Source organism: Sebastes fasciatus, chromosome 7 (genome assembly GCF_043250625.1).
Source record: "Sebastes fasciatus isolate fSebFas1 chromosome 7, fSebFas1.pri, whole genome shotgun sequence".
Taxonomy (NCBI): domain Eukaryota; kingdom Metazoa; phylum Chordata; class Actinopteri; order Perciformes; family Sebastidae; genus Sebastes; species Sebastes fasciatus.
The window spans coordinates 9,440,792-9,466,248 of record NC_133801.1 but is presented as its reverse complement, the minus strand read 5'-3'; the positions used below and the strand labels follow the sequence as shown (position 1 = coordinate 9,466,248).

General features: G+C 43.1%; 2 protein-coding genes and 1 long non-coding RNA gene across 7 annotated transcripts in view; 1 reads left to right on the top strand and 2 right to left on the bottom strand.

Annotated features, from left to right (window-relative positions):
- git1 (G protein-coupled receptor kinase interacting ArfGAP 1) overlaps window positions 1-19,174 on the top strand; it is a 26,022-nt gene extending 6,848 nt beyond the window's left edge. For 2 of the 4 annotated variants that reach the window (XM_074641411.1, XM_074641410.1), the window contains 18 exons: window positions 340-445; window positions 822-908; window positions 1,012-1,142; window positions 1,268-1,362; window positions 1,494-1,536; window positions 2,289-2,315; window positions 3,136-3,184; window positions 3,666-3,738; window positions 4,456-4,553; window positions 5,569-5,680; window positions 6,166-6,290; window positions 7,921-8,073; window positions 9,186-9,542; window positions 10,739-10,819; window positions 11,239-11,315; window positions 12,346-12,507; window positions 12,722-12,785; window positions 13,589-19,174. In XM_074641411.1, the coding sequence (XP_074497512.1) occupies window positions 340-445; window positions 822-908; window positions 1,012-1,142; window positions 1,268-1,362; window positions 1,494-1,536; window positions 2,289-2,315; window positions 3,136-3,184; window positions 3,666-3,738; window positions 4,456-4,553; window positions 5,569-5,680; window positions 6,166-6,290; window positions 7,921-8,073; window positions 9,186-9,542; window positions 10,739-10,819; window positions 11,239-11,315; window positions 12,346-12,507; window positions 12,722-12,785; window positions 13,589-13,804 (2,056 nt within the window). In that variant the 3' untranslated portion in view covers window positions 13,805-19,174. The remainder of the gene's footprint in view (window positions 1-339; window positions 446-821; window positions 909-1,011; window positions 1,143-1,267; window positions 1,363-1,493; window positions 1,537-2,288; window positions 2,316-3,135; window positions 3,185-3,665; window positions 3,739-4,455; window positions 4,554-5,568; window positions 5,681-6,165; window positions 6,291-7,920; window positions 8,074-9,185; window positions 9,543-10,738; window positions 10,820-11,238; window positions 11,316-12,345; window positions 12,508-12,721; window positions 12,786-13,588) is intronic. The other 2 variants (XM_074641413.1, XM_074641414.1) reach the window with 2 other exon arrangements.
- The window catches only part of LOC141771314 (uncharacterized), a 202,033-nt gene that overhangs the window by 151,317 nt on the left and 25,259 nt on the right, over window positions 1-25,457 (bottom strand). The window lies entirely within an intron of this gene.
- tp53i13 (tumor protein p53 inducible protein 13) lies at window positions 18,264-25,457 on the bottom strand. 2 transcript variants are annotated; one of them, XM_074641417.1, is made up of 10 exons: window positions 25,119-25,451; window positions 24,953-25,030; window positions 23,702-23,737; window positions 23,090-23,148; window positions 22,762-22,840; window positions 21,835-21,963; window positions 21,325-21,528; window positions 21,072-21,183; window positions 20,202-20,402; window positions 18,264-19,595 (listed from the first exon to the last, which is right to left on the bottom strand). In XM_074641417.1, exons 1-10 carry the CDS (start codon window positions 25,242-25,244, stop codon window positions 19,489-19,491), a joined length of 1,131 nt encoding a protein of 376 aa, XP_074497518.1. In that variant the 5' UTR covers window positions 25,245-25,451; the 3' UTR covers window positions 18,264-19,488. The 2 variants fall into 2 exon arrangements, with proteins under 2 accessions (XP_074497518.1, XP_074497517.1); XM_074641416.1 differs by having other exon boundaries at window positions 20,202-21,183; window positions 25,119-25,457.

Here is a 25,457-nt window from a genome sequence, read left to right as displayed (position 1 = left end):
GTGGGGCGGCAGGCAGTAGCTTGTAGTGGCTGGTTCAAGTCCAGATTGTGGATTGGTAGCAGGAGAGTTGCCAGTTTACCTCCTAGGCACTGCCATGGTGGCCTTGAGCAAAGCAATGAACCCCTAACTGCTGAGAACGCCTGACTATGCGGCATTCCCATCACTTTGACTTCTCTCCACAGCAAATAATGCATGTCTGTGCATCCTGTGTGTGCATGTATGTGTATTTCGGGCCCATGTGTGAACAGAGCAAAAAAAAAAAATGAATTTCACCGAGAGGGATTAATAAAGTACTTATTCTCCTCCTTGTTAACTGTCTTACCTTCTCTTCTGGTGCAGTCCCACTAAGTCAGAGTTCATCAGAGCCAAATACCAGATGCTGGCCTTTGTGCACAAGCTGCCCTGCCGCGATGATGATGGCGTCACTACCAAGGACCTCAGTAAGGTGAGGGCTCAGTATTTCACAGCAGAGGGGTTGAAAATTTCAGCGTAATTAGCCTTTACGGACATATTGCCATATTGCCATATTGCTGAACTGCATGTGTAAGCACAAAGGAGTTTTATTTATAGATGTCAGTGGGAGACATGTGCATGTATACACGCACACAAACACACACTCATGCACACTGATGACACCCCCTGGCATCATCTGAATGACACAGCAGGATGTAATAATGATCTCTAATGCTGTGGAGCTCCAGTGCTCCACTAATAAGGGGCTTCTGCCTGTTTCTGTCTCTTCATGATGGTTAATCTTTCCACCCCCGACTCTCTCTGTCTGTCTCCCTCCTCTCTACCTCTCCTCTTTGTTTCTTCATTAGCAACTTCACTCAAGTGTGAGGACGGGGAGTTTAGAGACGTGTCTTCGGCTCTTGTCCCTCGGCGCTCAGGCCAACTTCTTCCACCCGGTCAGGAAAAAAAATCTACTCGCTGACTCACTCCATCTAGCAATAAGCCATGCTGTTCAGTTACTCTCTCTTGTCCTGACGTTGCTTATGTGTCTAACTCCAGGAGAAAGGCACTACCCCGCTCCATGTGGCGGCCAAGGCAGGCCAGATCCTGCAGGCTGAGCTGCTAGTGGTGTACGGTGCAGACCCCGGAGCACCTGACATCAACGGACGCACACCTATGGACTACGCAAGGTATACAACAGTGGAAACACACTAGTTAGCATTTAAATCAAATCTCAAATTAAATCTGATATGGGAAAATGGTGAGGGGAAAAAGCAAAACGTTAAAATGTAAATTGTTTGTGTCTGTGTTCCAGACAGGCGGGCCATATAGAGCTAGCAGAGCGGCTGGTGGAGTGTCAGTATGAACTGACGGACAGACTAGCCTTTTACCTTTGTGGACGGCGCCCAGGTAACCCACTGCACCAGTTTCTGTGCACCTCACCTGCCCTTAAGCATTGCAGTTAACCTCAGTGACATATGTGGTAGATTTTATCCAATTATTGAGTCTCATCTCCTCTCTCTCCCTCTCCCTCTCCTCAGATCACAAGAATGGCCATTATATCATTCCTCAAATGGCAGACAGGTATGGACCATGACATTATTGCTTTGTATTAAAGATGTTATGAGTGCCTTGCATTTGCATGCATGGTTTGGTTTGATTGCATGAAGTATCTTTGTTAGTACACTTGACCTTTGCAGCTACCTGCCATATTTCTGTCTGCTTCTTTTCATTGTCTGTCCCTGATGTGGATGAATTGATACTGATGCAGTTTAGTGTTCTGACCAGAGGGTGGCACCATAGTATATGTAACCACACCCAAATTAATTAAAGGAGGTCTTTGACATCTCTATGAAAGTATAAATGCCGATCTAAGCTCCTACAGGTACCTGCAATGATTTAGATACATGAGGTGTGTTTGGTTTATTAATCCTGAACTGCAGGTTTGATTTGAGAGGTGCAGAAGTGCACAGTCAGGTCATGATAAATCAAGTTCAGTACCACTTGGCTCAGCTTCTTTCAAATATTTGATGGGCGCTGGGTTTTCTCAGCTGAGTCAGACAAGTAGCTTAAACAAATACACTCACAAATGAATGTGCAGGTTATTCAGCTGAACCAAGCGCACCTCAAAATCTATTTGTTACTTCAGTGCGTCTTACTTCTGAGCTGCCATCTAACTCCACTTGCATCTGTTCTGTTCTGGTAAATGGATTCCTCTTGATAATAACAATTAAAGCTGTTTTGATGTGGCTTCTCTACCCCTCTTTCTGTCCGTTTCTTCCTTTTTTCTCACTCGTCTTCTGTTCTCTCCATTTCGCTGCGCTTGGTGGAGCCAGAGCTCGTCCTAAGTGCCCGACACAGAGGTATCTTTACTTTCCTTGTTCCTTTTTTTCCAGAGTCTCTTCCTTCATTTCAATCCCCTCTGTCTGCTACCCCATCTTTTGTAGATTTCCCTGTTGTTGACCACAATAAGCCTATCTCGGTTTCAGCGGTTTCACATTGGGAAAATTGTTAGACCTTAATTTGTTATCACTCAAAAATAGAGCTGTACAGCTAGGCCTGAGGAAAGGACATCTAGATGACTAGAAGCTGTTAGGAAATAGTGTCAGAGTTCCTCCTGCATTAAGTAAGGTGTTACTGTGCTCAGGAGAATCACACCAGTCATATCCATATATTCATATTGTACACTATCATATGTCCTGAAATACATTAAGTCTACCTAAAATAGAGTTCAGATAATGCAAGTAAACGTTTGACATGTAGCTCTTTTATATCCGTGTAATAAAACTTCATTACAGTCTAGCACATTTGAGACTGAGTCTACAGCAAGATATAGTTAGAAAGTTACACTTTGACTGACGTAATATGTGCTAATGTTTTACACATTTTTAGCTTTCAAGCTGTAGCTCACAAATCAGAGATGCACCCTGTCCCTGGGACTGTACAGAGTGTTGCTTTCATTAGATCAAGCCCTGTCGATCTGACACCCAACGCATCCCACCCTAAATGTGCCCTCCCTTTCCCTGCCCCCCCCCTTTGAGCCAAACACCCATCCCACCTCCTCACCTCTTGCTCCTCTCTTCATATCCACGTCTTCCTCCCTAACCTCTCCTTCCGTGTCTTTATCCCACTGTATCTTTGTGGTGCCTGTCTGACTGTTGTTCTCTGTGTTTTTTTTTTTAGTTTGGACCTCTCAGAATTGGCCAAGGCTGCCAAGAAGAAGCTCCAAGCGGTGAGTTGGGTTGAATTGTGAGATTTAAATCATGGCTTATTGTACATTCATATTACAATTCTATGGGCAGTGGTAAGAATTGCCGAGGTCAAAGTTATTCAGAGAAAAGATTGAGAAAGTGTTCTTGTGTCCTTGGAAGTAAGAAGAAAAGTACTTGATAAAAAAATGGGCAAAAAAGTTATTTGGTGGCCAGATTTTCTGTTCCTTGCCAAAATAATGTTTGTCTGCTCCACGGCCATCTGTTCAGCCCCGCAGAATGCTGGTAATCCGAAAAAACTGAGAGCTGATGGTCAGTTATCAACATTTGAGGGACTTAAGTCACAAACCATGGCACAGAAGTTTTAGTAAAAATTAGATGGTTGACTGAAAATGAGACTGCTGTTCCCTCTCTTCTTTTTCACACTGGTGTTTGTTGCACTGTAGTCATGTACGAGTAAACCCGTTAATATCGCTGGGGTCAATTTGTTTGTGTGTGTGACAGCTCAACAATCGGCTGTTTGAGGAGCTAGCGATGGATGTCTATGACGAGGTAGATCGCAGAGAAAACGATGCAGGTGAGCCTCATCTCCTCCACCCTCCTCACTTCCTTCTTTTGTCCTCTATGAGGTAGACATATCTGTCTTTTGTTTTGACTTTCCTTATATGGAGGTTGTAGATGTAATAGAAAAACACCCCCACAAGACATCACTGACATGAACTTTAAGAAAGAAAAGGGAGAGAAAATAGATGTTGAGAGAACAGAGAGTGAATTTGAAGGACAGAGTGAAGAGAAAAGGAAAATGACTGTTGAAGAGGAAGGCCAAGTGGAGTGAGTGAGTGTGAGGGAGGAGGAGAGACGGAGTGAGGAAGTGCCTCAGAAATTCTTGAGTCTCTCTCCTCCTCCTCCTCGGCTCTTTCTCGCTCTGTCTCCTTCTTTTTTTTCCGTTTCTTCTTTCCTTTTCCTTCAGTAGCAGTAGCAGTCAAATTGTGCTTTCTGACAGAAGCACCGCAGGTAAGTGGCAGGGATACAAAGACACACACACACACGCACACACACGCACATACACGCACATGCACACACCCACAAGGGGAGGGCTCAAAAGCACAACGGTGGATTATAGGGGTCGGAATTCAGTTTTAGGATCTACTGTATGGTTTTTACTGTGCTTTGTTTATAGTCTGTATGCATGTGTGGGTGGATGGAGTGGTTGCTCCATGTTAAACACACACACACACACACCTACACACACCTACACACAGACTTATTTTCTGCTTCATATTTGTGTCTCCAGTGTGGCTTACGACCCAGAATCACAGCACTCTGGTCACAGAACGCAGTGCGGTGCCCTTCCTACCAGTCAATCCTGAATACTCTGCCACACGCAACCAGGTAAACATACACACACTCATTCATACATACACTAACCTGTAGTGCAGACAATCACAGTTGGCATTCATATACTCATATACATTTGCATTGTAGATATTTCTTACCCGTACACAATTATAAAACTGAGAAAAAGAAGAAACTAACTTGCGAGCAAAAAGAAAAAATAGAGCATAGAGATATCTTAGACAGTCAGACAGTGTATGTGTTTTGGGCAGAAGCCGAGAATGAGTGTGAAATTGACAAGGGATGTTCCTCGGCTGTGAAAGCGGAGGAAAGATGTAATCCATCTGTGTTTCTCTCGCCCCCCCCTTCTCTCTCCCTCGCTCTCTGTGTGTGAGAGAGAAATCCCATATGTCCACTCGCATAGTTTCTCCTCATCTGTGTGGCTCATTAGTGTAAACATTGACTTTTAACACGGCCATACACACACACAGAAAAAACACCCGCATCGCCACGTTTGCTCTGCCCTGATTGGGCAATTCACTGTGGTCAGTAACTGCTGTCTATTTATGGTGTGAAACAACAGAAGAAAAACACACATTTAGAGTTGAACTTTTTACCTTCTTTTGTCTTCCAAAGTGATGAATAGCAATGAAATGCTTTGTGTAATAGTTCTAGTGTAGCGCTTCATTGGAAAGTGACCTTTTTATTCTCTTATGTGGATGCCAGCATGCTCGTACAATTACACGGTTTATGTTTCTTTCCTCATGTGTGAGCACAGTTGTGATGGTGTGTATTTGAGTGTGTGTGTGTGTGTGTGTGTGTGTGTGTGTGTGTGTGTTGCGAGTGTTAAGCATGACTGTGTTTTTCCACAGCACATGGTCGTTGACCACACTAGTCACACAGGCAGTGAACCACCAGTGACTGTGGGCTGGATTGAATCTGTATTACATCCAAACTGATGATACAACTTTAAGAAACTTTTTTTTTTTTTTTAATTTCCAGACAGTCGTGCCAATGTGTGCATTTGCTTATATAATAACCCAAGTCCCTAACTCCTGACTTCTTCTCTCAGGGCCGTCAGAAGCTGGCCCGTTTCAACGCTCGGGAGTTTGCTACACTCATCATCGACATCCTGAGTGACGCCAAAAGGAGACAGCAGGGGAAAGGTCTCAGCAGTCCTACTGGTGAGACTCGGGGGAAGAAGGGACAGACAGATTAGGACAGAGGGATGAAGACAATTATAAAAGACAATTATAAAGCTTTTTTTAAAGAATAGCAAATATAGGTCAGCTTTGTACAACAATGTGGAGCTTTAAAGCCTAAAACATTTTCATTGCAAGCAGCAACATGGTGAACGGGCTCCAGTCCAGCAACTTAGTGATGAAGGGAAGTAGGGTGATTTCTATAGGATTTATTGTTAAAGAGATACAATTTGTGCCAGACCAGGCCGTATATTTTTTATCTGTATAGACATTTGACTTACCTCCTCTGCACCTAACAACTGGTTCTTATGTGAAACCAACATGGAGACCCCCATTGAAACAAGTTGGGAAGAAAGCTCAGTCTTATCAGCAGGAGCATTCCCAAGACAGAGATGGAAAGAAATAGGAGACCTGATACACTTTATATTGAGAGGAGTAATATATAAGCACATGTTTTCCTTCGTCAGACACATTGGATCTGGGCATTGATGATGACCAGCATGATTACGACAGCGTAGCCTCCGATGAAGACACAGACAGCGAGCTGACCACCCAGAACAACAACAACACGCAACGCAGCAACCGTGCAAAGGTATAGTGCTTGAACACACACTACTTGTTGTGTAATGTACATCTTGCCACATGCACACTTACCACCTAGCTTTAATAAAATGCAAACAAATCTACTAATACACAGCTCTGCACAGGCTGACACACTGGCTGTTTTTTTAGCAGTCATATTCCGCTCACATAGAATATTAGAAAAGTAGACGCGTCAGCTATCAAAGCTTTTCCGTGGTTTCCCCTTTATGACTGCTTGTCCCAGCATGCTTTGCAGGGAGCGGCCACAGTCAGGGCTGCCACATAGCTCCTGAGTGACATCATCAGCTATTCGGGATCCTTGTCAGAGAGGCATTGTTCGTACAGAGAGAGAGAGAGTGTGTAGTGAGAGGGAAGAGAAGAGGAGATTGAGTGAGAGAGAAAGAGAGGAAAATGGTGCAGAGTGGGAGTGGTAGAAATGACAAAGTAAACAACAGCTAAACCAGTAACTATCTCCGTTTCCTGTGGACTTGTTTAGCTCATTGGGCAGAAGTCTGACAAACCACAAGTGAGGTTCCACTCCCATCTCCACTCTAGAAATATATGCATTCATTATTGTGTTGTGCCTGTATCAAATGTCATTGTATTTAGTTATGTATGGTGTTATCTATAGTGCTAAGTGGGAGCACTAGAGTAAAACGAAAAAGGATGTGTAGGAGGTGGATTGATTATAATCAAACCGCTTTGAAGAATAGTCAATGAAAGATGTTTTTATGTGGTTCACATTTAGAGAGTGCGATGTGTCGGAGCGTGCTCCAGGGTCACAGGAAGTGGGGGCAGATGGTGCACTGAGAACAAGAACTGAGGCTCTACTGTCTTTATGTGTGTGATCAGCTGTAGTACTGGCCTCAAGGCGGCAGGCCAGCCCTCTTCCTCTCACACAGTTGGAAGCTGTGTTTTATCCAGCTCAAAGGGCACTAATTCATATATCCTCATATTACCTCTGCAAAAAAACTGCATACTTTACATACTGTATATAACAGAACGGTGTCAGCCTTAGCCACAATATATGATTTTGATTAATTTGTAAAAACTAGGGCTATTAATTTATTGAAATATTTAATCGGACGATTGTCCATAGTTAATCACAATTAATCACAAATTAATTGCACATTTTTTACGTGTTCAAAATGTACTTTAAAGGGAATTTTGTCAAGTACTTTATACTCTTATCAACATGGGAGTGGACAAATATGCTGCTTTATGCAAATGTATGTATATATTTATTATTGGAGATCAATTAACAACACAAAACAATGACAAATATTGTCCAGAAACCCTCACAGGTAATGCATTTAGCATGAAAAATATGCTCAAATCATAACATGGCAAACTCAAGCCCAACAGGCAACAACAGCTGTCAGTGTATTTATTGCATTAATGCGTTAAAGAAATTAGCGGCGTTAAAACAAATTTGCGTTATTACTGCGTTAACTTTGACAACCCTAGTCAAAACACTAAGGAAACGAGGTGTTCCACATTAGGCTTATTCCCTGAAATAGCTTCACAAGTCTCACAATGTCAGTTTTCTCACTTTCTCTTTGCCTTTCTGTCCACCTGTCTGTGTTTCTGTCTTTCTTTCTACCTGTCTGTCCGCCTACCTGTATGTCCTACCAATCCAGAGTATGGACTCATCAGACTTGTCAGACGGCCCCATCACCCTGCAGGAGTACCTGGAGGTGAAGAAGGCCCTGGCCTCCTCAGAAGCCAAGGTGCAGCAGCTCATGAAGGTCAACAACAACCTGAGCGAGGAGCTCCGGCGGCTCCAGAAGGAGGTAGGGAGTATAGAAGGGGGGGGGCTGAAAGGATGGGGAGAGGCAAATCAGGCACATAAGGTCAGAGGTTCAGAATATATACAACTTCAACCACAGCAGCATGTTGAGGAATACAGAGCAGACGAGAAAGTAGAAAGTGAGAGTTTAGCTTGCTTTTAAAAAAATCTTATTTAATAATAGTAGAAAGCAACAGGGTGCAGGAAAGAGAGATGGGATAAAGCAAGAAAGGTCAGCGTGAATTCTTTCTTAGAAAGGTTGAACATAAAAACCTAGTGGAGAAGAAGGAATGATTTATTCAGACAGAAGCAGGGCAGGATGATGGAGAGACAAGTGAATATTTTAATATCTTTGAAAGCTGATGTATTTTTCCTGACAGGGTGTCATTCTCCCACACTGTTGTCTCTGGAAGATGTATTTGGTTACATCTTTTCAGTGTGTTTTAGTAACTAAAGCAGACGTCTTTCTCATGTGGAGCGAGGGTGCTACAAATACTCTCATTTTAGTTGTCATTTTTAATTTAGACAGTTTCCACTTAATAACCTTCATTTGTGGTTCATTGTCGCTTCATTTGGTTTCCTGTGAGTCATCATTAGCTCATTGTGTTCATTAGTGGCTGCCAGTGTCAGCTTATGTGACGCATGATTCATTTATGCGTTTATTTTTGTCACTTGACTGAGGATTTAGTGAAGGCAAACATGTACAGTACAAGCAAACGCTTATGTGCACACACACCGCAGATAACAAATTACTGCGGTCAGATTAGATGGTAGTCAACAGTACCTCAGTGCAAGTGAGCCCTCATTTCCCCTAACTGACCCTTGAAAACAATCTATGTATATACACATGTATGTTTCCTCCCTCCCCATTCCCAACACCTAATCCCTGCCTCGACATGTAACCTATTAAAGTGTCTTTACTACATTTTCCCTCCCTCCCCACTACTGATATGAGTTAACATGTATGAGCTTGTGTGAGCCTTTTACTGTACCTGTGACCTGCTTGTCTTTGACCATTCAGTTGACACCCCCTCCTTCCCTTCAACCTTCCCATGTCCCTCCCTCCATCCCTCCCTCCATCCTCTCATCCCTCCCTGCTCCCTTCCTCTCCTGTAGATCACGCGGATGCAGACAGAGAACAGTTCGCTGCGGGGGGGCCAGCAGGCTGGGGGGCCAGCTGGCCATGGGGTAGGAGGGCCTGGCGGAGGAGGAGGAGGGGGGGGAGGAGGCCACTGGCAAGGGGGTGGGATGAGAATAGGAATGAGCGGAGGGGGTCTGGGTGGGTACGGAACAGGAGCGGACCCCCCGGGGCTGTCGGTGTCCTCCTCGGTCGCCCCCAACTCCCATCCCCACCGAAGGGACCGCCAGGCCTTCTCAATGTACGAGCCAGGGGCGGCCCCCGGCCCCACGGCCCATGGTCCCCCAGTCCTGGACTCCCTGGCAGCCCGCCTGCAGCCCCTCAACACACACAGCGTAAGTTAGAACCCCTCCTCCCCCGGCCCCTTCTACTTACCAACTTCCTTGTGGTGGCCCTGATTGGCTCTCTTTGGCCTGATTGAGGGGTGTTACTCCAATCCTGATCTCTCTATTTCCCATCGACTTTATCTCTCCCTGCATCTCAGTTCCCGATCCTTCTCTTTGAAAGGTCCAGTTATGCATGAACCCCAATTAACCGTGAAAATGTACCACTGATTTGTCTAAGATGATTTTTAGCACCATAAAGGGGATGTGCATAAGTGTGACGTAAAGGAGAAAGATGGAAAATAGGGATTGTGTTGTCTGTTTGGTTGCCTGGCGACGCCTCTGATTTCTCCGCTCTCTAGCCTGCTCTTTACCCTTTGACCTTCACATTTTCACCTCCCAGATTAGCTCTCCTTCTTCTGGACAACTGCTTAATTTAGGAGATGCAATGATCACACACACATATGAGAGTGCACACACATACACAAAGGGAAGGACATTTTACCAGTTATGAGATTTCACTAGCATTTAGTCATCTATGGAGCTCCAGTATGCAGACACACAAACCACTCCCCACTACTGTCAACCTTTCTATGGAGTCGTTTCCGATTCACCATCTCCGTACACAAAGATTTACCTGTTTGTCTGTTTTCTTTCCGTCTGTCTGTCTCTTCACCTGTCTGTCCCTCGCTCACTGCAGTGCAGCCGTGCATCCTCTGGATGTAAGCATTCTGTCTGTCATTGCATTGTTTGCCATTTCACCAAATGTAGGATTCTCTCACATGCAACTTTGCACCACTTCTGCTTATTATGCATTCTCACAATGGAGATCAACATTAGTATGCGTGTGGTCCTTTTTAGAAGCTCTGTGTGATGTATAGCTGTTCATCACTAGTTAGTTTAGCTGACAGTGTCCTTTTGTATTTCAGTGTTAGATACTATAGAGGCATGATGGGATGATGGGTGAGCTGCCGAGTTGATCTGCCGCTGCTCTCACCGGCTCATTCATCTTGTTTTTCTGCTGTTTATAAAAACATCTTCTCTCTGTCCCCCACACTCTTTTTTTCCTATTTCTTCATCCATCTCTGTCTGCTAATCTTTCATTCCCTTCTCCATCTCTTTGTCCACACATCTCTCTTGCTCCTCTTATCTTTATCCCTCCATCTCTTTCTTCCTCTCCCCATCCTTGTGTTCCCCTCTTTTCACAGGTACGGAAGGGCAGTACAGGGGGTCCTGCAATGTATGGAGGTCATCACCTGTCTGGCTCTACGGAGATGGGCAGATACATGGTGAGTTCTTTTAGTTTACAGTTTTTGATTCTGGACAGATTTTCCAACCTTCATGATCCTGCGCTCTATTTACAGTAGGAAGTTGTGATTATAGATTTGCAATGTTTTGTCAAAATCATTATCCTACAAATACAAGGGCAATGCAAGGGCTTGGAATATTGACCCAAATCCTGCATCTTTTTTATAGAAAAATTGCCACAACTAATCTTTATTCAAAAGATTCAAACTTGATGATTTGAAATGTTTAATATGTATGCAATTTAGGGAACTTCTTGTTGAAATTTACTGGGAACAAATGCTTGAGCTTTGTGGGAGGAGGTCTCCGTTAAGCTCTGCAGGAGTGAACAGCTCGGGAGGTTTGGTGAGTTGGGTGATAATTGCACTGATGGAGCATGTTGTTGCTCTGTTTCCCTCCCCAGGTCCCCAAATCAGAGAGGAAAGGCAGTGGCACCGACAGCGACTATGACAACACACAAACATACGACCTCTCGCTAAGGTCAGACCCGCTGCAAGTCACTGTACATACGAGGATGAGTGTGTTTTTATCTGTAGTTTTTCGGAAATAGTATTACTAATTGCTAATAATAGATACCAAGTATTTCCTGTGTTATTCTTTATATTTAAAGGCATACTATGCAGGAATTGTTGCTTAAACACACCATTCAAAGTTGGCCCCTTCTCTCTCCGGCTCAACGCCACCAGAAACATCCAGTACACTGAGCGGTTGTCAGAACACCGCCCAGTGTACCACCTCCAGCATCACATACGGCAGCGAAAGTGAAAGTCAACCCCCGATTCACTCTCGTTTTGGAAAGAGCTTTGTCCGCTTGCCGTTTCCGCCTCACTACATTTTTTTTGTTCGGTGCTCTGTCCGCCTTTATCGTAGCTTCTTCCTGGGTTTGTGCTTGCGCATGCGTGCGGGCTACACACCCAGCGCCCAAAGGTTGACGCCCAGAAACGTCCCGAACACAGCAAAAAAAGAAAATCCAGGCAGAGTTCTGCAGGGTCTCTGCAGATACAGACACTGCCAAACACTTCTTGTGGATCATAAGTGATGATTAAGAGGGATTATTTTTTGTATGAGTCTATACATCGGTTTTTAGGAAAATCCTGCATAGTATACCTTATTTTAAGAATTTTATTCTGAAATCAGATATGCACCCACAAGATAGCATGCATATAAATGAGATTGTTAGTCATCTAAAGACCTTAAGCTATTTGCTAATAGGATTATATGTTACATAAATATTTTGTCATTAATTTACCTTTTAATATTTGTTCTCAAAATGGATATTTCACTTAGCTCTATTGGCTTTTGTTTTTTCTTACTATGCAGTTCTGTACACACTGATATAGGGGTTAATGAGCTTAACAGTTGTTAATGAGAAATAAACAGGCCGTCTCTTAAGATGTTGAACTCTGACAGTGTTGAGATGCTAAAGCTGATTAATGTCCTCTGTGGCTGTCAGCTCTCTAATTCAGTCTAAGGTGTTAATTAAAGTGTGTGCATGTGTTTCTGTTGTCAGTATGGGCCGCAGCAGTGAGGACTCTGAGGAGGGAGGAGGTGGGGATGGGTGTGAACCGGACCCCACCCTGCCCTGCACAGAGGATGTCATACTGAAGACTGAGCAGGTGACCAAGAACATCCAGGAGCTGCTCAGGGCCGCTCAGGAGTTCAAACACGACAGGTAGGTGTAAGACAGACGACCGCAGAGCTGGATGAGTCACACTGAGAACATTGTGTCTGTCTTAGAATAAACACTACTAATTATATCCTTACTGACAAGTGATCGTCTTGATTGGATAACACATTGAGAAGTCACAGGACCATCTAGCGCAACCTTGTTGCCTCAATCATCTCATCAGCTACTAAAGTGAATAACAAATTTCTCTCCTCTTTAGCTTTGTTCCATGCTCCGAGAAGATCCACTCTGCTGTCACTGAGATGGCCTCACTCTTCCCCAAAGTAAGTCCCCCGTACTTATGTTTCATTTCTCTCTTTGTGTGTCTTGTTGTTCTCTTTCTATGACGAAATATGTTCGTCAACGACGATGATGAGACGGCATTGACATCATTAAACCTTAACGGTGACGATATCAAACATGCACTGTCGTTGACGAAAAAGACAAGAATAAAATGTAGTTTAAAAACATAAACATTTTACCAAAATCCCTCTTTATTGTTGTCACCTTTCACCTTCTCATCCCCTCTCTCTGACACCCTCTCTCTCTCGGTCTCAAACACCCACCCACACAAAACGCGCTGCGGCGGCGCTCAGTCCGTCTCTGTCCTTGTCTCACATCTCAGTCCTGACAGTTGTGCTACTATAATGCATAAAGTTGGCGGTTTGTGGGACGGGTTCGGGTGGTTGAGTAACGCATATTTTAACATGTTGAATGCGAATTGGCTCTCATAATGGATTGTGCATCATTAATGAGCGCAGTCAGGAGGTCTCAAACTAACTGCAACGCTGCATTCTTAATCATTCGACCGGTGTTTTTCATCAGATAATGATGATTTATGTGAAAACAAAGACTTTTCGGAGACTAAAACTGGCCTAAAACATTTTGAGTTGTTGTCGAATAAACTAAACTAAAACTATGAAGGATAAAAATGACTAAAATGGGACTAAAACTAATAAGCATTTTCATCTTAAGTCTAAGACTAAATCTAAAATAGCTGCCAAAATGAACACTTTTGCTCTCTTTATCTTCCTTGATGTGTTTACACCGTGCGAGTTGAGTTTTGATTCCCTTCATTTCTCCGTAGCGCCCGGCATTGGATGCAGTCCACTGCTCCCTCCGCCTGTTGGCTTCCAGTGCCTCGCGGTTGCAGGTGGAGTGCCGTAAGGCAGGGCCCTCGGAGCCCGGGGGCCCGGCGGTGGACTACCAACTCCTCACTCAGCAGGTCATCCAGTGCGCCTACGACATCGCCAAGGCTGCCAAGCAACTGGTCACCATCACCACTCGCGAGAAGAAACAGTGACCCAACAAGTGCATGGATGGATGGACGGAGAGGGAAGAGGGAGAGAGAGCGGATCAACGCATGGGTGGGCTAAGAGGGATGGGAGGGGCTTCTAGGAGAGGAAGAAAACCTGATCACACTGGATGGGAGAACGAGGGAGGAGGAGTGATCGGGAGAATGATGGGCGCAATGAGGAAAGGAAAAGTTTGGAATATGCATGGAAAAGGAATTGATTGTTCAGTAGAAACACTACAGAGGACTGAAAAAGGAGAAATTCCACAAGTGTGGAAGTGAAAGTAGGGAAGGACAAGTGGAAAGATCCAACATGGGAACTACAGCCTGCTGCAACCTAAATAAACTGTTGGAATCAGATGTGTATAATAAACCGCTTAAACTGTGATAAGCATACGTGAACGACAATGGTGGCGATGTACAGCGAACTGGATCCGGAGATGTTACCGCTTTATTTATTCCTCACCTGGTCACTCGTCATCCCTCCCTCTCCCTGTTTACCTGAGCTCGGGAGTGAGGAAGTGAATGCTGCGAGAGAGGGAAGTAGATAGACCGAACCTCGACGTACTCCACGCCATCTCCGTCCTGTGGAGTCAGGACTTTCTCTCCTCTGCCCCTCTCTCTCCTTCCAACCAGACGCGAGGCCCCTGTCTCCCATCCCGTCCCAGACAGGATGCGCTTGCGGAGCAGAGAAGGACCCCCTGGGTACCCATCCATCTCCACCCCACTCATCACCCCACCCAGGATCTCAGATGCTTCCTCCTGGGTTAGCTTTGACAGGGGGCTCCAGCTTTTCTCCGACCCGTCGCCCCCCTGTTGTTGGCGGTACACAGCATGATCTGGCATGTTTTAATTTCTCTCCTCTCTCTTCTTTTAATTTTTTTTTTGTTTGTTTGTTTTTTAAATATGCAGATTGGTTTGGTCTGCACCTCCTGAGGACAAACTGACTTACACAAACAAAACACTTACACTGGAATAATTGTGACTTATTGTTGTTTATCATGCCTATTGTTTTTTCTTTTGTATTGATATTTTTACTGACTGTCATCTTGATTTAACTGTTGTTATGTATGTTTATTTTATTGTCTCAAATATGATTCTCATTTAGTGGAATAGGGAGACAGGTGGGAGTATGTACTCAACTGGGAATTAAGTAAACATGCACACACATATATGAGAAATAACCTGTGAAATGGTTCCTCAACATTTCTCAAGCACTCCTTTTCTGGGCGACAGCTGAGGTTTTTTTTTTTTCATGTTGATGTGATGTGTCCTGTGGCCAAGGGGTTGAACAGTTGCCAAAGGGGAGAGGGTGTTTGGGGGGGAGATTTGTTTTTGGTTTTGATTTTCTGTCAGACCGAAAGCCCCTTGGTGCATTATGACAGAACCTGGATCAAAATACTTGTTTCATGCATCCTCAGCTGTCTTTTTTGGACTTCTCTTACAATTTGCCTCATTTAACAGAGCCAGTGGAATCATCTCAGAATCAATCTCATATTTCATATTTGCTGTGCCAAGCAGGATAATATTTGGTCCAGTTTGTGTATGAGGATTAACTCCCCCCTAGTCTATTTACATGGCAGGAGTGCTCCTGAGTGCTTGTATTACACAGCAGCCATTATTTGCATGCATGGTATCAGTCACATTAAGTTGATACACGTACTGGTATGTTACAGTTAAGCTTTAAGTAGTCCTGTGGAAAGCACCGGATCCAGATCTGGCAACCTGGAAAAGTAAATATGACGAGAGATATTCGTCATTGCATCATTTCATATGAGAATGTACGCCCATTTGAAATGGATTCAACCACCTCAGGTGTGCTCGATGTAGTTTGCCATGTATTATGTTCACTTTTTCGACTGTCTGGCAAGCACAATCAAGCCCACGTTCTGTTTTTCCGATTGATTCTCTGTCACGGCCTGCTGATCTGGGCCACAGAAGTTGTCACTTCTGGCTCACTGTCTCTGGACTCTGCCAATGGGAGACAGCATTGGGAACAAAGATGTTTCTTTTGTTTTTATATTTTTGTTTTTCAAAAAAGACAGCGCACTTAGCCTACTGTAGGTTTAAAGCTTGTTGTACTGTGCCGAACAAATATGGTCATATCTGTAACACAAAGGATGCAGATGGGATCTAAAAAAGTCTTTCCTAGCTGCTAGGAGGACCGTCCTCTTCTAGTTTGGATTCACCTCTGACCCTTCTCCAAAGTGTTTGTGGCTTTAATAGTTGGTTGATCTTGCGTTGGTATATTGTGTAATCAGGCTCGGTGCTCAGAAAGCCACATTAAATTTACTAGCCTGAAACATTGACCTCATCCTTCAAACAGCTGTTGCATCTCAATTTCTTTCTTTTTTCTCGTATTGCTGCCTTTTAGCAAGAAGCAATTAGACCTTAATTAGCCCCAAACACTTTGAGAGACTGATGCTAGATCACCTTCAGCACTTCTCTGTCCACTTTATTCATGTTAATTTTTCACTCCCCTCCCCTCCCCCGTTATCACTCGGGGTCTCTGACTGTCAGTGTTCGTCAGTCTCTCACACAGTTGCACACATGCCTCTGAAGGGGAGAGTGGATTGTTTGTTCTGTTCCCTGTCAAAACAAATCATGTCCAGAAGACTCATGAAATGTATCATTGTTTGATATCGGATGCCTTTTGGACATTATCATCATCTCCTGTTTGACTGGCTGAGTTACAGCGATGTTGTACTGACTGCTGAAACAACACAAATACTCCCACACAAACGCACGCAAAGGGGGCCAGCAGAAAAGCTCGCTCCCTTCAATCATGATCGCCCAAGTTTTAGACTAGAGCCATATATATGAACATATATTTTCATGCTATATTTTATATTAAGCTATATGTTAGGGTTATGTCCGCGAGATATTTATGTCTATTTGTTGGCCCAAGTGGGCTTCAGGCTACGGGATCTGTTCACCAAATCGTCAGTCAGCTCTTCAGTCTTGACACCAATGTACTTGTAGATATTTTAAGTCTTGTGAGTATGGTTATGCTGTGGTATTACCCCCCCTTTTATGTAGTTATATTGTACATATTCATGATCCTACTAGAATCCGCAGGAAGCAAAGAGCGAGAACGGCAGTTTGACGTAGGCGATTACTCGGCGGTGTTGGTCTGAGTTGCACTATTTTCAAACGCCAGCTGGGTGACGTAGGATCTACATTATGTACTGCACTCTCCCAATGGTTTTAGTTCAAGTACATTAGGTGCAGGATGCAGGGTTTGATTCGGGATGGGGCAATAGGAAAGGTCTGAAGCACACTTAGGCTTAGCACTACAGTCATCTCAAAATGTCGGGAGGACGGTCTAAAACGCACATGGCCTCGTCCTTCCCCGAGTTGGTAGACACTACGTAGGGTGCCTCTAGTATGAATGTTAAATGCTTCCGTCAGTTCATGTCAAAAAACACACTTTCTACACCTTCATGTCCAAGATTCAGCACATTCTCTCCTACATCAAACACACACCCTCAACTTATCAGTTGGACCAAGCCTTCTACAAAGTACAAACATTAAATCTGCAGCCGGTGAATTAGACACACACACTTCTGATAGGCAGCCATTGGCAGTGCACTGTGGCCTGTACTGTTGCTGTCCCTGTGTTTCTTCACAGCTCCACACTTTGGGAGATGGGTGATGGGAGAGTTATCTTTTAACAGAAGACGTTAAAAACTGTATAAAGTAGAAAGAAAACAAGGACTTAAAACAGGTCAATCGTAATGGAAACTCATAAGCTGTACATTTGTAATAAAATAGTAAAACAAGTCAATTGTGTTGGATCTGTCTGCATGTTTCTTCCTACTGTATGGATGCCCACTCTGATGGGGACAAATGTGTATTTATTTAAATGTGTAAGGACAGTTTCAGTCAAGACTGAGTTGAGACTGTTGGTGAGCGTCTGTCCCTAGTTTTTGCAGTGTGTCCCGCACTGTTGGCTCTAGTCTGCTTGTATTGGAGGTTTTTGGGCTGATTCAGCATGTTGAGTTGGCGGTGGAGCCCAAGTAAAAACATAACGAGTGATGGTGTTGCCATTTTTAGCAAAGAGAAAGGAAAAAGTGCACCATGCTGAGGTCATGAAATGCTACTTGGCATAAGGAGCAACAGATTTTGTAGTGTTGCATTGAGTTTAATCAAATCAGTAAAAAATCAAAACAACGATTTTATAAACTCCGGAAACTTTGATCACGTCTTTTTACTCCCTGATAAAGGTTTTATATCATGCCGTCAACCTACATTGTTGTTTTGCTTAAATTTGATGTTTCAAGACTTTTCTTAAATACTTGACTTTTGAGATTTGTTACACTTTTTTGTTCATAATGCCAAATTTAATTAGTCGCCTCGCGTGGGAATATTTTTCAAATTGCTGCTGTTAAAGGTCATTCATTCTTTTATTTTGTTGAGCTGGTTCTACACAGAGCCCTCAGTTTCCTAATGAAGACAATCCAGCCACTGTTGGTGCAAAAGCTTTTATTTCCATTAACAAGTTCTAGAAAAAAACGACAACCTCGTAGAAAAAGTGTAGTTATAATATTACCACTAAACCCCACCATAACATACATACAAAACATACATTTCATTCTTCAACCAAATAAGGCCTTATTTTTATCCTGATCAGTGCATATCTTTGTAACAATTCTGTGAAACAACACATTTAAGAACGACAAATTTGCTTATGGTGTTAAAAGATAAGAAAATATCCAGCTGTTTCAAACAACACACTCAACACTTCTGTCAAGGAATTTATTGTCCTTGAAAATCCTTCTCTAAAGTCTGTCCAAAACTGTCTTCAAAATGCTGCTGTTCACATGTTCGTACCATTTAATGACGACGCGCACTGCACACAATGTTGCTTAGAACAGCAACTTACATATTCACAAAATAAACCTTCGCAGGTCAAAGCTACATGATACTATTTATAAAAAACAACAAAATGTAGCACAATAGAAACAATCCTTGGATAGAAAACTGGAGACTTCATATTGATTGTGATACATAGAGTGAGCAAAATAAGGCGTATAGACTGTGATGTGTAGGAGAGCATGATCAGACAATGGAAGAAGTCATACAAATATATACAAAATTGCTGGTCACTTAATAAAACCTGAGGGCCTTTCTTTGTACTCTTTGATGTATTGATTATAGGGATGTCCTGATCCAGAACCACATGACTGATGAGGGCTGTGTAAGCTTGCATCAATAGGCCTATACACTAGCCTCTTTTGTGAATATTCCTTGATGCTTGTGACTGTAGTTTTGGACTACTAAATGTTAAATCTATGACATGTTTATGCAATTTGTTAAATAATTTGCCTCTTAGTTCTGGTTTTTCATAATAAAACTAATTTTGGATGGTCAAAAAAATCACAAGGAGAAGTAGATACTAATCTAAAAAACACCAAATGTGAGACATCCTCTGTCAAATCACCATGTACCCAATCAATTTGGACACAAGATCTAACTGACCCTTGAGCAGCTTTGTGGCATTTCAGCTTCAGCTGTCAGGTTATCCAGCGACTTTTTTGATAGAGGTGGTCCAGTCCAGCTCTATCAGATAAACGGCATAGACAGGTACTGATAAGACACGTCCAACATACTGTATGCTTATTGTCCACTCTTCACCTCCTCTACGTGCAATGACACTTGGGTGCCTTCTTGGGGATGTTTCCTTCACTTTTCTATGGATCTTCATCTGAGCTGGAGGAGCTGGGTAGAAGAGCACACTCCTGTCGTCTGCCCCTTTTCCGCCTCTTGTTTGATATTCGTAGCCTCCTGCGGATCACATCTAGAGGACACACACAGATAGAAACACACAAAAAAATCAATTAAACTGCTTAAGAATAAACAAAGTCACCTTGCTCCACCTAAGAGGTTATGTTTATGGTTTTATCCGTCTGTGTTGATTAGCAAGATCTCTTAAAAACGACTTGAAACTAGGCATAGGCTGAGGAAGAACTGTAATTTTAAAATTGTAAAATTACAGTTTTTATCAATGGAGTCTGGTGGCTTTGGCGAGAGCATAGATGGATACAACGGCTTCAGTTCCCCAGCGGAAAGGGCCGTCTGACAGCAAGGTAAAGCAGTGAAAATATTCAAAATATAGAGAACACTTAAAATGATAAAGATTTTTTAGGTGGCTAAAATACATTTTGCTGCCGGCCCCGTCCACAGCAGTACATTGCTTTGGTTCTGTGTAGTTACTCCTGTCTGTTTCTCCAAGCTGGGGGCGTGTCGACCGTCATCTACTGTAGGTAACACACCGACTATGGATGAGTACCTCATACAACCCCACTTCAAAACACCTAAACTATCCCTTTAAGATGACCAAACTAGGATTGGTCAGAGGATTAAGTCAGCTCTCTGGTTATTGAACCCTGCGTTGTTCACCTACCTGCCACACTGTCGTAGTCCTGCTGTGGGTTGTGCCAGTAAAGACTGGGCATGGTCCTCCAGTGGCGGTACAGGCGTGTGTGAAGCACTGACACGGCAAGGAGAATCAGCAGGAAGCCCAGAGCTGCTGCTGCCCACATCGCCTCGTCTGTCCTGGGGGTGCTCGGAAACCCCTTATTCATAACAGCGGCCCCTGAGCCCTCTGGTTGAGATGTGGAAACAGAATCAAAGCCAATCTTGTCACTTTTGTGGTGAGAGTGCGTGTCACTGTGTGTTTGCGTATGTTCCAACTCTCTCTCTTTAACATCTACTACTTCATTATCCTTCACCGCGCCATCGGCTCTGTTGTCTTTATCAAAGTTTGTCTCTTTGGGGACGTTCTCTTTCAGGCTGTGTTTAACAGAGTCTTTGTCTCTCTGTTTGGCTGAGTCTGTACCTTCATCTTTGAAACTGAGAGCCAGGGCTTCAGGCCTGGTAGTATCATGTTCACTGTTCACACCATCTGCAAGAACATCCAACCCAGCAGAGGGGTTTGGCTTCCTGAGATCAGTATGTTTAGGACTGGGCTGCTGTACTGCTTTCTGTAGCCGGCTTTTCTGAGATCCAGAAGCCCTGAATCCTAAAGAATCACTTCTATGTGTAGTCTCAGACCCCAAAGGAATTGTGGGCCTGGGTACCATGCCCTGATTTGTATTTTGGATCTTTGACTGAGAATGAGCTTCCCTGGGACCTGGAGAATCTGAGGGGGTCCTTTTCCCTGAAGGAGAATCTGCCGACGGTCCAAGTGTGCTGTTGTAGTTCTGGACGTCGTTCTCATCCTTAACATTCTCCTCTTTTTCTCTAAGGGCAGCTCTTATCTGCCTGCTTTTACCTTCCTCTTCCTTCCTCCAGATTTCATTCTTCATGTTTGGCTCTAGCTCTGTCTCCATCGCTCCATTCAGCAGAGAAGAGATGGTCTGCTCACAGCATTGCCTCAGAGACTCCTGGGGATTTACAATAACAGCTACTTAGAGACATGTACTACAAGACTACTGAAATGACTCTTTTATTCTGCTTCTACTGCAGCACATGTCAAATTACAAAAACAAACACAATCAGCAAAGTCATCAGTAAAGTCTCCAAACCTTTATTTCTAAGTGTGAGTGTCCCTCTGGTTGTCCATCTTGCTGCTCGGCTGACCAGGTCAACAGCAGGTTGTACTTCTCGCTCTGGCTCACACCAATTAACTTATTTCTTGTGGATGCTGTGGTCTCCAGCCAACCACAGATGTCTGAAGAGGATATGGTGGACAGCTCCAAGGTGTGACCCCAAGACACAAGGGCTAATGGCTGAACACAAATCAATGAGTTGTCAAGTATTAAATTAATCGCCAACTATTTTGATTTGAGTAATTTTTTAAGAAAAAAAGTTAAAGATATTTTCTGGTTTCTTTACTCCTCTATGACAGTAAACTGAATATCTTTGAGTTGTGGACAAAACAAGACATTTGAGGACGTCATCTTGGGCTTTGAGAAACACTGATTGACATTGTCATTTTATAGACCAAACAAATAATCGATTAAACAAGAAAATAATCGACAGATTAACCAACAATGAAAATAATAATCGTGAGTGGCAGCCCTAGTTTGTCTCACCATGTGTTTACTGAGCTGCAGATGGGAGGTAATGACGTAGTCTGGCAGACAGGAGCGGGCCAGTTCAGACAGAAGTAGACGATCGTGGAGAGGAGCACAGGGATGGTAGAGCAAAACGGTAGCTCCGTGCTGGAAAGTAAACACAAACGCAAATACACACGTGACTCTCCTCGTCTCCACCCTCTTCCATTACCACAGGGTTTCCACCAATTTGGTTTTCGCCAACAATTATGACACAGTGACTAAGACTAAGTGCTAACAATAATGTCAATATTGTGTTCCCTCCTTTTTTATTAATAATGTTTTTCAGCTGACAAATATTCCTCAGGAGAAATGTCTGGGTTCATCTGTGGAAAAAACAAACAGCTGATGATAAGCACCAACTAATGTGTTAAACCTGCTGTGATCTCCAGTACATTCTGGCATTATGGTCTACAATGGCCCATTAATAAAAATCCCTGACATGCCATTACTGTTTGTTAAATCCCTGCTATTCACAAAAGTCTACTTTCAGAGGCAGCCCTGCTACTAAGGGTCCAAACAGGTAGAATGTGAGTGTTGGCAGACTTCCCTGTATTACTCTTAATTTATGTCGCAAGGAAACAACACTTTGATTGTGTCAGTTTGATGCCTTTCTGGCTAAAACAGATTTCTAGATTGGGAAATAATACAGAGGGGACTGTGGGCAAACTGTTTACTCAGAAGAACTGTAATACCTCTATACTTCTATCAACCCCACTATGGCATCTTAAGGAAAAGGCAGTCTATGTGCACCTCAAAACCATGTTGACTCTTTACTATGTTTTCACTTCAAATGAATTAACTGGAGCTACAAAAACAGCCCTAAACACAAGTGTCTATTCATTAACTGTGCTAAGCTAAGCAGACAAAGTGATTAAAATAATTGTGTGTGATGTTGAGACTTACGTGCAAGTTATTGAGCCACCGTTGAGGAGGACAGTACAAGTACTCTCCTCTCTCAGCCCTTACTGGTCTGTACGCTCCACTGTAACGCACACACAAATACAGACACACATCTTAATATCCTCAATAGTCCTTTTCGACATTACAATTTATTGCAGCATTACAAAGCACAGCAACGACGAGTAGATACGGACGATTAAGGCATTGTTGTGAGTTTTTGAAACTAATGGTGTGCATATTAATATATGTGTCAGCGTCTCCTTATTTGTGTTGGACCATCTCCCCACCTCTTAAGAGCATTTGTGTTATATGTCTGTCCATACAGCCTTACCTGTTGGGAATGGTATGGTTGTAGAAAATAGATCTATCCATGCAGATCTGGGTCGCTGGCTGCAGTGAAAAGAAATTAAGTCACATTAGTCTTCGTCTGGGTTGACGATTAACACCCAGTAATTACTGATGACACTGATGTCCCCCAAGAAAAACACGTTGGCCTCTGTTCAGTTACACCCATTTATTTATGAAAACAATAACATACCAAGGAAGGTGTTTTTGTTAACTCAAACTAAGGCTGCAATGAACACATTTCAGTATATCATCAAACACTTTTTGAAAACAGAGCAATGCTTTTTGTTCATTTCATGCATTATAGTGCAACCTCCAAAATATCCCACAGCCTTGGTTCTCTGTCCAATTCAATAACTCAGCATTGCAGACATTTTGGGGGTCATTTTTTATCAAAACCTCAACTTAGACGAACATTAAATCATTGATTCAATCCTGCTTTCATCATCTCATGTCAAGGATTAGACCATTTCTTTCTCCCAAAAAACCTGGAAACTGTTATCCACGCCTTCATAACTAGTAGATTAGATTACTGTAATTCCTTGCTCTCTGGCATCAGCAACTCTAAAATAAAGTGCTTGGTAAAGTGTTTACTCACCACAGGATCATACACTGTGTCAATGCTGGGACGTCTCTACAAACAGATAGAAGAAACAGGTAAAACCACTGATGGAGCAACCTGAACAAACCGAGGTAAGATAAGGTCTACATTGTCAGTTGTATAAGCTTTAAGTACAGTCCCATGAATTGTTTAAAGTTCCTGGCACGCAGTGTTTTCTTAATCACACCACACCCATGTGAGCCAGTGAGGCTATATGGGGAAAATGCTAGCACAGATGATGATGATGATGATATATTAATGATGATGATATATTAATGCTCTGAATGTCGAATAGAGAACAGGGATTAAGGTTGCATGATATATTCTATATATTTCTACTGTCTGGTACCACTTACTCAGTATTTACAATTCTCAAGCGTTAGATTCATTGATTTCAGACAAGTGGCAGACAACAAATTGAGTGGCTGAAGTTCCTGGCACGCAGTATATACTTAAAGGGACTGTTTGTAACTTTTTAAGCGTATAAATCTACCGGGTCGGTTTCCCATGCACGCTGGCGTGTGGCTGCGCTGTTCAGACTCCCTGTGGTCACGTACCATCAGACTCCAACACAAACTACACGGAAGCACCAAAACCTCAAAGTCATATCTAGTGAAGTCCGTCTTGTTAAAAAGTGTTGGCCGCGGTCGTAGTACGCGTGGGAGACCGTAGCTTTGGTCTCCAGGGCCGGAGTCTCTGCTGTACTCTGCTCCTCTGCCTGCTTGCCTTCACTCGCACACAGTGCTTGTTCTCGCTCCACCTCTAGACGTGCATGCGCGCACACTACACACTGCAGAAGAGTTAGTTTAGCTCTGAGAATATCTAGAGCTAAACTATATATATATATATATATATATATATATATATATATATATATATATATATATATATATATATATATATATATATATATATATATATCCAAGCAGGTGAAATATAGAGTGATATTGTGGTTTTAGCTGACGTGTGTCACCTCACGATGCTCGTTCATGTCTATGTAGAGCGAGCACAAGCGTGAGCTCGAAGCTGACTTTCGTTGACTTAACGGCCACAGGTGTCGCTGTTAACAAGCATTTCTGATTCTTACAAACAGTCCCTTTAAATAAACCATAAAAAAAAAAAATAATTGTTTAAAGTTCCTGGCACGCAGTGTCTACTTTAAAAGCACATCCCACCCAGGTGAGCCAGTGAGGCTATATGGAGATAATGCTATATAGATGATGATGGAGATGATGTTTCCATAGTTACCTGAGTGAACTCTGGCCGCATAAACCCTGGACAGTACCAAAAAGCACCTTCCGCAGGCAGGTCTCCTTCCAAAGACAGCTATCACACACAAACACACAGGGAAATTGCATTTTAACATCTACACAGTGACTGAATACAACTTATATCCTTATAATTTGTAAGTTACCTTTCCATTGTCACACAGCAGTGGCCCCCGGATCTCTGGAACACCGCACCGACCCAGACTGACCCACAGAGCCGCCAGAACGGTCACTGTGAGCGGCTGGGAGGTAGTCGTCGTCTGGCTCTTCATGGTTCATCCAAGAAGTGTGACCAGACGCATAACAATTCAGATAGCTGTCATTTTAAGTGTCTTTAAGTTAAAGCTAAAGTTATCTAGTTGTTCTACACTATAAAGTTAAACTAATGAGTGTGACTCGGTTAGTTAACACCGAATAACAAGTGCAGTCTGCCTCCATACCTACTTCTCCAGTGTTTATAACACAGCACATGTCAAGTTCACATT